The sequence below is a fragment of the Drosophila navojoa genome, chromosome 2 (genome assembly GCF_054131105.1).
Source record: "Drosophila navojoa isolate 15081-1374.11 chromosome 2, UAZ_NAV_1.0, whole genome shotgun sequence".
In the NCBI taxonomy this organism is placed as follows: Eukaryota; Metazoa; Arthropoda; class Insecta; order Diptera; family Drosophilidae; genus Drosophila; species Drosophila navojoa.
This window is the reverse complement of record NC_142890.1, coordinates 29,442,805-29,455,430: the sequence shown is the minus strand read 5'-3', so window position 1 is coordinate 29,455,430 and position 12,626 is coordinate 29,442,805. Positions and strand designations below refer to the sequence as shown.

Genomic DNA, 12,626 nt, shown 5'->3' with positions numbered 1-12,626 from the left:
TACGCACGTTGAGTCTTCACAATATATCTTGTTTTGTTGGTATGGCGAAAAAATCAGCTTGGACTGAAGCTTCCAAAGCGATGTGTCCTTAAGTGATCTGACGTATCTTCCAAGGGATATAAGGAATATAAATTAGTCCGTCGAATATGGACAGCCCTGTATTGGATTGATATTAGACCGCTAGTAATAAATAAGTAGCAAAATATTCTTTTGAATATAACCATATAAAAAATTGTAATATTAATATTCTAAAGTTATTGACAGACTTTTAAATTTGAAATGAGGTCTTTTCTTTCCTAATCTTCTAATTTACACGAGGGCATACCCTTAATACAAAGAATCGCAATATTATTTTACTAATGACATTACTATCGATGTTTCAAGTACTATATATATATGTATCGAATATACAACCTTGTTATTGCGAGTAAAAACATCTGTGTGTGAGAACAATAGCAAATGCAATATTTTGACTTTTTAGGCAATTTCAATTAATTTAAGTAGTAACAGTTAGTATTTTAAAATGCATATAATGTTTATATGAACACGCAAACATTTTCAAAACTTAACTTATATATATTAATTCCCACAACAAAAAAGATATTGGTACAATTAAGGTCATGGGAAGTATTGAAAAGGCTTGTATTTCCGGATTTCTTTGCCGCCTTTGCTCAGAAATGCATAGAACAGTTATACACATATATGGAGACCATGGACAGCGATTATGTCTTGTCGAAAAAATCAATGGCTACTTGCCAATTACTGTAAGTGCATACACATTAATATGTATATGGATGTTGTCCGGCTCATGAAATAATTTTGTTTAGATATCTCCTACTGATCCATTACCAAAAACCATTTGTAAAACTTGTTTATATCGGGTGGAACAGCATTACACCCTTTTAATGAGACTCACACGTATGCGGGAGGAACGCAAGCTCAAATTACTGGGCTACAAACCACAAAGGGAAGCTGTAAGTATAGTTGAATTCATACAATTTCTAAGAGTAACAAAATGTTTTTATTTGTTTGACAGGAAAATTTCTCAATATCTAGTGTCGAATGTTCCGATGACGACGAAGCAACATCCACAGGAACAAATAATACACCTGGCGTAGCTGCAAACCCCAGCCCTGATAAGTCTGCAGCTTCGATTCGGAGTAACAGAGACAGAACTAATTTAGAAAACGCAGGGACAAGCAGTACTCAATCAAATGTGACTACTGCTCCGATTACTTCAGAACATGACCCACAAGAACATTATCCAACGACTTAGAAGACTACCATTTATTTATCTTTGTTTAACCTAATCAAGCACCATTTTCATATGTACGTATTATTGATAAATTAATATATATATATATATAATATCAATGTGTGAAGTTAGTTATTATGTACTTGCAGACTATATAATTTTTTCATAAAATGTATATTACGTGTCAACAACAATTTTGATTACGCGTGGCTCGCGTGCAGAAGAAAATACATTTCTTTATTTTTTTTATGTTTATTTGGCAATGGTAAGATATTATAAACCTATTTTCATAGCAATAAAAAAGGCGCTTTGTGTGAATCTAAATAGCAAGATAAATTGATCGTGATAACTACACGCCTCGTTGGGAGTTGGTTAAGGAACAAACGATCAGTGATCGGTGCTTTTGCCGTAGGCTTCAGAATAAAAACTAAAACTCAAAGAAGTAGACCAGGTAGAAGTTTACTAGATGTAATTTAAGATCTTGCAGATGAAATGAGACGCTTTTCTCTGCCATGGTACGGTATATTGTCTGGTTACATTGTCTTTATTTATTATACCCTGAACCCATTAAAAATAGGAAATCAGGGTATAATGGTTTTGTTAAAATGTATGTAACAGGCAGAAGGAGGCGTGGCAGACCCCACGAAGTATATATATTCTTGATCAGGGCGACGAGCTGAGTCGATTTAGCCCTGTCCGTCTGTGTGCCCGTCCGTCCGTCTGTCCGTATGTTTGAACGCGTCAATTTCAGAGAGAATTCAGAAGAGCTAGAGACTTCAAATCTTTTTTTTAAATGTCCGTACATAGCGCGCGCATATCGAGTTTATCACTAAAAATCGATAACTCATCCCGTTATTTTGTTATCGATAAAAACCTTATCGAAAATCAGTTAAAAAATTATATCTCCCACATCTTTAAGGCTAGTGTGTCAAAATTTTAAATATATATTAAGACGCATTTTATACAATTTCGGTTTTTGTTAAATTTACCCCCCACCCCTAAATCCACACCCTCACCGTCATCTTTGTAAAAGTATATCAAATACTAGAGACTTGTGCTTCAGTGTACACATACATTTATACATCATGATTACGTTCTGAAAGTTTCATTACGATCGTACGTCTAGAAATTAAATAATTCAACAAATAAGTTCTCATAATATTGCCAACACTGCAGCGCAACCCAAGCGCAATCGCCTGCATATGCGTGTGTGTGTGTTTGTTTGCTTGCTTGTGTGTGTCCGAATTATTATTGAAATATCAGTTGCTTGTAGGGTTCAGGGGATCTCGTAGTCGAGCAGTCTCGACTAGAGCTTTCTTACTTGTTTCTTGACTGATATTGGCAAAATCTACGTTTAAGGTTGCCGAAGATTGTAGATTAATGAATCCGCGTGATTCATATCAGTGAAACAAGTATTTGCAATAGATAATAACCTTACTTTATCAGCAATGTTTGGTATTTATAATAATACAAATTGAACACATATAAACATTAAATTATTTGCATTTAAGGGATTTTATTTTAGTTGGCTTTAATTTATATTCTCTTAATTATTATTATGTTAACTAACCTGGCCAAAATGAAAATTACATTCCCAAAAACATTGTTTTTTTTTTTTTTTTTTTGTAAGTTTTTTCACAAAACCAGTAAACGCTTTAGGGAAATTCTCTTGTTTTGTTGCAATTAAAGCAATTACTTTAATCATGTCTCGTTTCGTTTTTACAGTCTTGATTTTATATCAGTTTACTATTTTTACAGCTCATACAGGTGCACTTAAATATTTTTCTAAAAGTACTAAGCTTTAAGAGTCTGAAAGATAGCTATATTAAATACACATCACCTCTTATACATCGATTTAAAACTAATCATATATTTTTGTGCATATTAAAAAAAATGTAAGGTGCTTATTAATCATTCTTCTAAAATTTCATTGTATTACTTTTCTGGAAATATATATAAACCTTATACATTCGACTCGTTTTTTCTTTTATGATTTGTTTGTGTTTGCATTCTAGATTTAAGTACTTTTTCTGAAAAGGCGCCATATTAATTTTTAAGGTTTCTATTTACATTTATATAATAATTATCTTCTAAAATTTTACTTAAACAAATCAACTTATTATTTCCTTTTAAAATAAAAACAAATACTTTGAATATAGAAAAATAAGTCCCTTTTGGTTGCTAAATATGGACAATAATGTATGAGATTCTAGTCTGGGAAGCTCTTAAGATTATTACTCATCCCGATTAATATGAACTACTAAAAAGACTATTCGCCACTAACAGAATATCACCTGAGACTTTTCCACAACTAGATTCGTTAACAGATTGTGCATTTAATGCTGCGCGAAGCGGTAACAGGAAATCATTGTAGAGATTAGAGCTTAGCTGATAGCTTTCAATAGCCGCATAGATTGTTTTAAATAATGGTTGTTTATCGGAATGGAAATAGCCCCGATTACCGTGTATTAGCTTTATGCCTGAATGAGAAGAATTGCAAATACTCATATACATACAGTGGTCTGGTCGATAGTTATATTCACATGGAATTATATATAGTTTATCCGGGTGGTAATAAAAAAGAATATTTATAATATCTTGATCACCCCACGTAATTCGTAGTTTAAATTCTTTATAAATGGGAAATACATGCTGCTCCCAATTGAATTGCCGCATGCGTGTTAGATTCATAAGCATGACTCCAGAGTTGACGCCAAGTGGTCCATAGAATGGATGGCGTGCAAAGCGATTATACCATCCAATATTTTCATTTTCATGCTCAGGCGCCAGAGCCGCGATTTGAGTTTCATTAAATTTTCCAAAATATTTCCAAATATCCGTAATGGGAGATAAAAACAATATGTCTGTATCAACGTATAACAACGAATCAACATCCTTCAATAAAGACTACAAATATAATTTAATATATACATTTCATTATAAATAATGATAATGATAATGATTTTTAATTAGATTTACTTACAGGTAAGAATAGGCGTTGGGCGGCGCACGGCTTAAAAAGATTTTTCCATTCTTTCTCACTTTGATTTGGAAATTTTAATGACAATAATTCAAAGTCAAATTGCTGTGAAAGCGTTTCGCGCCAGTCAGTCAGTTTCTCGCTTATTATATCAGCTAATGGAGCTTCCGTAAATATAATAAACTTAATATATTCCTGATAATAGTTATAGAGTAGAGCTGACTTTATCATAACTAACGTCTCTTGAGCGCGTTGACCACAGGCGACTGCAACAATATGAAAGGTGTTTTTCTTATGGCGCCTATCAAAAGTTACATAGAATCGTTATTAATTTTTTTAAATTTAAATTTTAAAGAATTTAAAATACACATGCAATCTAATTTGCGAAAAATAATAATTGATTAAGTTGTTTAAGATATTATTTTCCTATTAGCTCCTAAAAGCGGACATCATCGTGTGACAAACAGGTCAAATAGAACCGAGGATGTCCGGGAGACTTCACGTTATATGTGTATCTAATATACCATACGTACGTACATTTCATTGTTGTCAGTGTCGGGTTGAGTAGATGCTGCATGGTCCCAATTCGGACGCTCGTGAAATATGTACAAAATAGTCGTGAGGGCCACACAACTTAGAAAGCACATGTGGAAGTTCCGCTAAAATATATTCATGTTAGTCAAATTTACTACTATTTAAATTTATTGTTTACCATTTTGTTTCTGATATTGCTACATAGATACATGTATGCACGTATGTATGTACATATATTTATACAAGTGTGTTTGGTTAGATATCATAAAGCTGGCCGCTGTCCAGTAAAGTATGTATGTTTGTACATATTATTTTTCGAAGCTATATATCAAAGAGTAGAACGCATATTATAACAAATACATCAATTTAATTAGCATTACAAAATCAATATAAATGTGTTTCATTGAAAAAGAGTAAATACTGTGTTGCGCTAACCATGAACCAGTTCTTTTGAGCCAAGTGAATCTTTTCTTTGAGTTCTAGCTGCCGGTCGCTATTTAATCACGGATAGCCCGCTCGCTCTGGCATGCTTGAATTTTCTAAATAGAATTTTTATTATGAAAAGTCCCAAATCCAAAATCAAGATGAGTTTTCGCATTTATTCACTGTCCTGTCTGCTATAATTACCATTCACTTTTTGGTAATATTATTATTTAAAAAAAAAATTGTTTAATATATTTTTAGAAAGAAAATACAAGTTTATTGCATGTTTAAGCCGCAAAGAGTTTTGGTCCTTGGGCTTAGTACATTTTCTTAAAATCATTAAATTGTAATGAGGGCCACAGAAAATTTTAAACAATAAACTATATATATTTAATTTAATTAATTAAAATAAATGGTGATAGAACTTAGCAGAACCACTAACCATAGAACACATTATGGTTTTTGGCAGAACATATCCAATTTCAAGTTTAAAGGGCAGTTGATAAAAATATAGATAGCATCGATATATATTGAATAATTATATTGTTAGCGCAAATCCACTTTTAAGATATCGATATGTTAACCATCACTTGTATGAATTGTGACTCATACTTCACTATTCCAATTACTAGTAGCAAGTGTAGGTTCTAGTAGAGGAAACTTTTGCCAAAATATAAGTCAGGGATTTAAATTTTGTATATTTATTTTATACAACATGTCATACCAACAATGTGGAATGCCCGATCAGACGTTTCTTTGGGACGTATTTCAAAGGTATTTATATTAATATCAACATTTGGCAACGTACATACGTATGTACATTGCATGTATTTTAATTTATATTGTAAATTTACATGTACAAACATGTTACATATATATAAATACATATCTACATATATACATAGAGTACTGTTATACAAGTATATGTTATATATTCCATTGATAAAACTTTGTATGTGTTTTAAGGGTCGATAAAGACAGGAGTGGACATATCTCTGCAGATGAACTACAGGTTGCTCTCTCCAATGGCACATGGTCAGCTTTTAACCCGGAAACAGTTCGGCTTATGATCGGAATGTTTGATCGCCAAAACAGAGGAACCGTATCTTTCGAGGATTTCGGAGCACTATGGAAATATGTAACTGATTGGCAAAATTGTTTTCGCTCTTTCGACCGTGACAATTCAGGCAACATTGACAAGCAAGAACTTAAAACTGCTCTTACTTCCTTCGGTTATCGGCTATCTGACAATCTTATTGAAATATTGCTGCGTAAATTCGATCGCTTTGGCAGAGGAACAATACTTTTCGATGATTTTATCCAATGCTGTATTGTCCTATATGTAAGTATTTTATTTCACTCAGCTTTATAACAATAGGGATATTTTGGTGATATACACATATTTATAAAAACATAAGGGCAGAAGTAGTGCAATAATTAACATATTTTTAACTTAGTTATAAAATGAAAAACATGCCTTATATGCATAAATATACATGTTCATGAACTAAGTGTTGAATTATATCAATATGCGGGTAGTGTTCTAATACATGTTATATAAACAGTAAAATATAAGTGATTTTTTTACTATTTGTGTAAGATAATACCACTAATTACATTGGAATACCATTTTTGAAAATATGGTCTAGAATACGGTTTTATAAACATAAATAAAGAAGAAACTAAAAAAGCTTTAACTAGACAAGTTAACAATCTTATTAATAAACAATTTTCTTTAATTGCAGACTTTGACTACAGCCTTCAAGCAACATGACACCGACATGGATGGAGTCATAACAATCCACTACGAACAGTTTTTAAGCATGGTCTTTTCACTTAAAATTTAATAATCAGATGTCAAAATTTTATATTATACAAAATGGAACTTTATAATATGTAAACAAATATGTAAATAGCCTGGATTATCTACTTTTTAAAAAGCCAAAATTTGTGAACTTGTTATCCAATCCTTAAACTATAAATTTAAATAATTAATTTCGTAAGCAACCTTGTTAGACATTTAAGCTTATATGAATTATATTTGATATAATACTAAAATTACAAATTTTTATTTCTTTACATGAATCTTACAAATGAATTGTTATTAAATATTTTTAATGCAACAGGATAGTGAAATTATCCTGAAATTAAATAAAATCTGAATAATTATATGTTAGAACTGCAGAACCGTCTCAATGCAGTATCTGAAATTGTATTCAAAATTTCAACTCTTATTTTTAGACGCTAATTGTCTTATGAATATTCAGTTTTATGATTCATTGATTATTTATTGATTTTATACTTAAATGTAATTTATTTACTAAATTTAAATTACATGTATTTGTTTATATCTCGATCTCCTCGAAACCTATTCTCCACATTCGCACATTGATTGAGCTGAAATCATACAAATATTTTATATTGTGTCGATATCGATAAAGTAATGTAAACTTTTGCAATTGAACCGATGACTTGTAGTATTCTTGTTCAGAGGTTGCTTTGGAAGACAGACAAGGCAGCTTTAATATTGATGCTGGTTACTCGGATACAGATAGAGGGGTCGTGAATATAATATAATTTTTTATTTGATAAAAACACATTTTCATTACTTATAAGCAGTGGAATTAGTAAAAATAGGGTAGGCTCTACTATGTAGAATCGTTTCTTTGTTCGAGTAATTAAAGCCAATAAGGATATTTTTATTATTTATTGAAATTTAATAACTAATATATACTATTTATCATGTTCTAGGGTATCAGATTAATGATAATTTCGGGCTCTAACTTCTTACTGCAATCTGTTTTGACGATATATATCGATATACATATGTACAGTGATATTATTTCTTACAATTTGCAACCGGCAGAACAGTGTGCGTAGAAACGTGTCATGAAAAACGTGTTTCAATGCCAGACATTTCATGAACTAGTTCAGTTCTAATGATTCTTTACCCATCTCATTTTGTTACAGTTAATTACTTTGTTTCGTCTGTAAAGAATGAAAAAAGTATATTGTCGGCATTCGTATAAGCAGAAATAAATTTGTTCTTTTAAGCAGGCCGCGATTATTAAGTAAATTTTTTAAATTGTGTAATTTAAGAGTGCATTACCTTAATAAAATATTTCAAAGCAAAGCAAAAATGTCTGAACTTCAATCATCATTGCTATTGAAAAAACAATTGGCAGGTATGTTACACATGTCTAACTATGAGCGTATGTAAGGAGTTATGCATGTACATATTATACATAAGGAAGAACAGCAGGAATTGTAGCGCCATTTACAGGTATATGTACTTACGTATGTACATATGTATACGCACACATGACACGCTTTACATACATAGATATATTCATACATACTTATGCACATAAAGCATTCATTTAATTGGACCACATTTCGTTGTCAACTAATTAATAGAAAAAAGTCCATAAACGTACAAATATTTATGTATGCATATATAGTTGAGTATTTTAATGTATGTATGTATATACCCGTTGGCATGTATAGCGCAAATATATGTATATATATATAGGATGCATATATAATTAACATATAATATCTATATATACGTATATATGTAAATATGCATGCAAAGCGTTTTAACCAAATCATCTCTGTTATCACCCTTTTTTATTGTCTCTTGTCTCTTTGTTATTATTGGTGGTGAAGACTATTGAATCACCACAATGACTATTTGTGTATGTATGTATGTGCGTATACATACATACATATGTATGTACATCAGTTGGCATGTATTTATATACATATGTATAAGTAGCTTGGTAAATAGACAATTTGATGAATGCTGTAAATAAAATTCACAAAAAATAATGGATTTGAAAGTTATATACATATATACAAACATATATTTAAGAATAAAATATCTTTCTCTGCAGTGAATACCCAAACATAAACATATATTCTATAATAAAATATGTTAGTAATAATATATATAAATATATTTAATTAATAAATTAATATCTACTTGTTTCAAAAAAGTAAAGAAGAGTCCACGATATATTTTTATTTATTCATTCATGATATCCTAAATTTTGGCTATATCCAAGAATGTTAATATATGTACATGGATGATTATTAATTTAAATTCATTCACATCCGCTTTCAAAGAATATTCAAGATTTGTTGAGTCGTTTACGAACTCTTCAAGTCTCAATTTTTATCTTGATTGCTTATCGATATTAAGATCTGAATCGATAATTTAATATCCGAGTGATGTACGGTACAAACTAAGTTCACGACTTAAAAATTGTCCCAGGAGCTGGGTTCATTCCTGGTGCACATATCGGCCTATTGTTTGTTGACAATGATATATTCGTTTCAGAAATTTGAGATTTTTTAGATACTGACATTAACATCATATCAAGGAGTCTCAGTCAACGAAATTTAGCAAGTCACTGCATTTATAATGTATACTATACTCTTAAGCAATATATGTATATCTATGTAATATTTCTTAGCTCAGATATAAAAACAGCCTTAGCAGAGAGAATAAGAAGATGGTGATAAGTCATTTATGTGGTTGGCGTAAAACAAAGGAATTATCATCAATATATACTTATTAAGACAATAGAAAATTAGTTTTGTTGAAATTTATTAAATTATCAGAGAAATATAAATATAATATAAATATATTTTTGTTAAAGTTTAATTAATTTCAAAGGATAGTACGATTTTATATTAATTTAAGCTAGTATTATTACAAATTTGTAATATATATATATACAATTGTTTAATATATACATGTTAGCTGTTAAAATATACTATACTATATATATTATACATCGTTATATAAGTTTAATGAGTTGCAGAATTACTTTAAAGTCATATATAAACAAATATTTTAATATAACAAAATTCTTATTATTCCTTTATTTCAGAACTAAATAAGAACCCAGTAGAAGGTTTCTCAGCTGGATTAATTGATGAGAATGATATATTCCGGTGGGAAGTCCTAATAATTGGACCACCAGACACACTTTAGTAGGTTTATTACAGTAAATATATTTAAATAACATACAATTAGTATATTAAATACGACCCGATCCCATAAAGTAAATATTGGTTATATGTTAAAAACTATGTTATCCTCGTGTGCTTACAAATTAAGCCATTGATAGACTAAAAATAGAATTCATAATTGAAACTCGTTATAATCGAAAGAGTCAGAGCTGCATACATTTGTTTTGTTTTGGGGACTTTCATTAATTAATTAATTTCATTTTAAATTTTGCTTGGATTAGTTGACTGCGTACAAAGTTCCTCTTTAGTGGCGCCAGGAAAAGTCTGCAGTCCCATTTGCAATGGTGCGTACTCCAAGTGGGTTCAATGCAAACCCTGTTAACCCTGTATCTTAGCCTTAAACCGCCACACCATCCACTACTCTGATGCATTGCCATGAAGAAGGCGAACATATTTTCTGTCCTCTATTTAGAAACAAATGTTTTAGTTGTAAACTTGGTAACTTTTACTTAATTCTACGTTAAAATACTGGCAAGCAGAGCCTTAGTGTACTTTTATTTTAATTATTTTAAATTCAGTTTGGATATCCAAGTTTGTAGCTCCACGACTAAGCGGGGATGAATACGAATGTATAAATATTCCCACGTATAAGTCCTCAAATCAAAGGAACTTTATTACTTTATAATTGAGCTTGGGCTCCTTAGAAATTCATAAATATATTTTGTTTAGATATTTAGAGTTATGATTGCACCTACACTAACTAATAAATGTCAGATTGCATTATATAAAATTAATTTATACACAAATTTGGATTGGATCATACAAACTACTTTTAGCAAGTTGCTGAGGGTATTTCATAAGAAAAGTATCACTTAACATCAATGCTAGATATTCATAGACTCAAATTTAATTGTTTCTTAAATATAAATATTTTTTATAAAGTGGACAATTTTTCAGACTAGCCTCATTGAAAATTCTGTAAGATAATGGTATGATATAGTACAATCAAATAATTTGTGATATAATTAATAATAAAGTTATTTACTTTATTTTTTATTAGGATCAACAGTCGAGTCCATCCTATCACGTCTGTATGACGATTTCGAGACCAATCGAAGCGAGAAACTTTACCTTAGTCTTCGTTACTTCTTTGATACTTTCCTCCACTCCCTTCCTAAAATTGGGAAATTATATTTTTAAAGATGATTGATATATGTATACGAAAATGTATTTATAGCAAATACCATATATCTATATCATGACATTTATTTTGAACTCTAAAGCCCAAGTAATTATATGAAAAGAATCGCGTTAAATTGATGGTATTTAGTATTTAGATATTTCTCATATACCAAATGTATATTATACTTTTATTACCAATAAACTAGGTTTAAATTTGTTTGTATTGAAGCTATAAAATATAGAAGGATGTATTATTTAATTGTCATTCTCGTTCTGTTCGAAAGCTAAGATATTGAAGTTTGTATTGAATGTCTAGGTTTTCGACTAGGTTAGGTCATTAGCTATGTATGTAATTGCTCAAACTTGGCTCAGTTTGTCTGGTATTAATAATTTCCGAATAATATTTTTTGTCTATTGTGGCAAATGCTAAGCGGCGTGGATGCGTTCAAAAACTTAAGTCCTGACATAGGATTTCCCTATATACAATAGATTTATCGATATTTGTATTAACATTTTTTTCCTTTTTATGTTTTTGATTAACAGCGAAGGAGGATTCTTCAAAGCGCATTTATACTTTCCTAAGGAGTACCCTCTGCGTCCACCTCGAATGAAGTTTGTTACAGAAATTTGGCATCCAAATATTGAAAAAAATGGCGATGTCTGTATTTCAATTTTGCACGAACCTGGAGATGATAAATGGGGCTACGAAAAAGCATCAGAGCGTTGGTTGCCGGTACACACAGTGGAAACTATTTTGATATCCGTGATATCAATGCTAGCGGATCCCAATGACGAATCCCCAGCAAATGTTGATGCTGCCAAGGAATGGAGAGAGTCCTACCCCGATTTCAAGCGCAAGGTGGCACGTTGTGTCCGGAAAAGCCAAGAAGAGTGTTCGTAGAAACAGGATTTGCTCTATATATTTGTATATTTATATTAAAAATTTGATACATTAAAATGAATAACTGAATTAATAGACATAAACTCAAGCTCTTATATTGATTATTTTATTTTAATGGTTTTATAACCTAAAGGAGAAAAAGGTAAACGAAGATATATTTGTATAAATCGAATCCTTCAATGAAACAACACCAAAAAGATGGCAAACTTCATATTTGAGTTAACTCGATTTCATGTCATTCTGTCGTCTCGTCGTACTACTCAATGAAGGCAGGAATCATAGTCTGCTCTCACTGATGATAGAGCAGTAGATGGTGATATATCACCGCTATTGAAGATAGAGACTTAGAGCACATACTCATATATTCTGAG

General features: G+C 30.8%; 4 protein-coding genes across 7 annotated transcripts; 3 read left to right on the top strand and 1 right to left on the bottom strand.

The window, feature by feature from the left end:
- Positions 1–354: 354 nt before the first annotated feature.
- LOC108658136 (uncharacterized) lies at positions 355–1,374 on the top strand. Of its 2 annotated transcripts, XM_030384934.2 has the most exons (4): positions 355–509; positions 601–764; positions 828–974; positions 1,037–1,374. In XM_030384934.2, exons 2-4 carry the CDS (start codon positions 621–623, stop codon positions 1,274–1,276), a joined length of 531 nt encoding a protein of 176 aa, XP_030240794.1. In that variant the 5' UTR covers positions 355–509; positions 601–620; the 3' UTR covers positions 1,277–1,374. The 2 variants fall into 2 exon arrangements, with proteins under 2 accessions (XP_030240794.1, XP_089120943.1); XM_089264817.1 differs by having other exon boundaries at positions 408–764.
- Positions 1,375–2,941: 1,567 nt separating this feature from the next.
- Positions 2,942–5,236, bottom strand: shams (glucoside xylosyltransferase 1 shams). 2 transcript variants are annotated; one of them, XM_089264804.1, is made up of 4 exons: positions 4,948–5,236; positions 4,773–4,894; positions 4,239–4,501; positions 2,942–4,162 (listed from the first exon to the last, which is right to left on the bottom strand). In XM_089264804.1, the coding sequence occupies exons 2-4, from the start codon at positions 4,810–4,812 to the stop codon at positions 3,503–3,505; spliced, it is 963 nt and encodes a 320-aa protein (XP_089120930.1). In that variant the 5' UTR covers positions 4,813–4,894; positions 4,948–5,236; the 3' UTR covers positions 2,942–3,502. The 2 variants fall into 2 exon arrangements, with proteins under 2 accessions (XP_089120930.1, XP_030240789.1); XM_030384929.2 differs by having other exon boundaries at positions 2,944–4,162; positions 4,239–4,536.
- A 558-nt stretch (positions 5,237–5,794) lies between these two features.
- Alg-2 (Apoptosis-linked gene-2) lies at positions 5,795–7,195 on the top strand. The gene is made up of 3 exons (XM_030384933.2): positions 5,795–5,966; positions 6,159–6,534; positions 6,938–7,195. Exons 1-3 carry the CDS (start codon positions 5,908–5,910, stop codon positions 7,037–7,039), a joined length of 537 nt encoding a protein of 178 aa, XP_030240793.1. The 5' UTR covers positions 5,795–5,907; the 3' UTR covers positions 7,040–7,195.
- A 910-nt stretch (positions 7,196–8,105) lies between these two features.
- On the top strand, positions 8,106–12,336 carry Ube2g1 (ubiquitin-conjugating enzyme E2G 1). 2 transcript variants are annotated; one of them, XM_030384935.2, is made up of 3 exons: positions 8,106–8,377; positions 10,091–10,193; positions 11,898–12,336. In XM_030384935.2, exons 1-3 carry the CDS (start codon positions 8,332–8,334, stop codon positions 12,253–12,255), a joined length of 507 nt encoding a protein of 168 aa, XP_030240795.1. In that variant the 5' UTR covers positions 8,106–8,331; the 3' UTR covers positions 12,256–12,336. The 2 variants fall into 2 exon arrangements, with proteins under 2 accessions (XP_030240795.1, XP_030240796.1); XM_030384936.2 differs by lacking the exon at positions 8,106–8,377 and adding an exon at positions 10,454–10,516.
- The last annotated feature ends 290 nt before the right edge of the window (positions 12,337–12,626 follow it).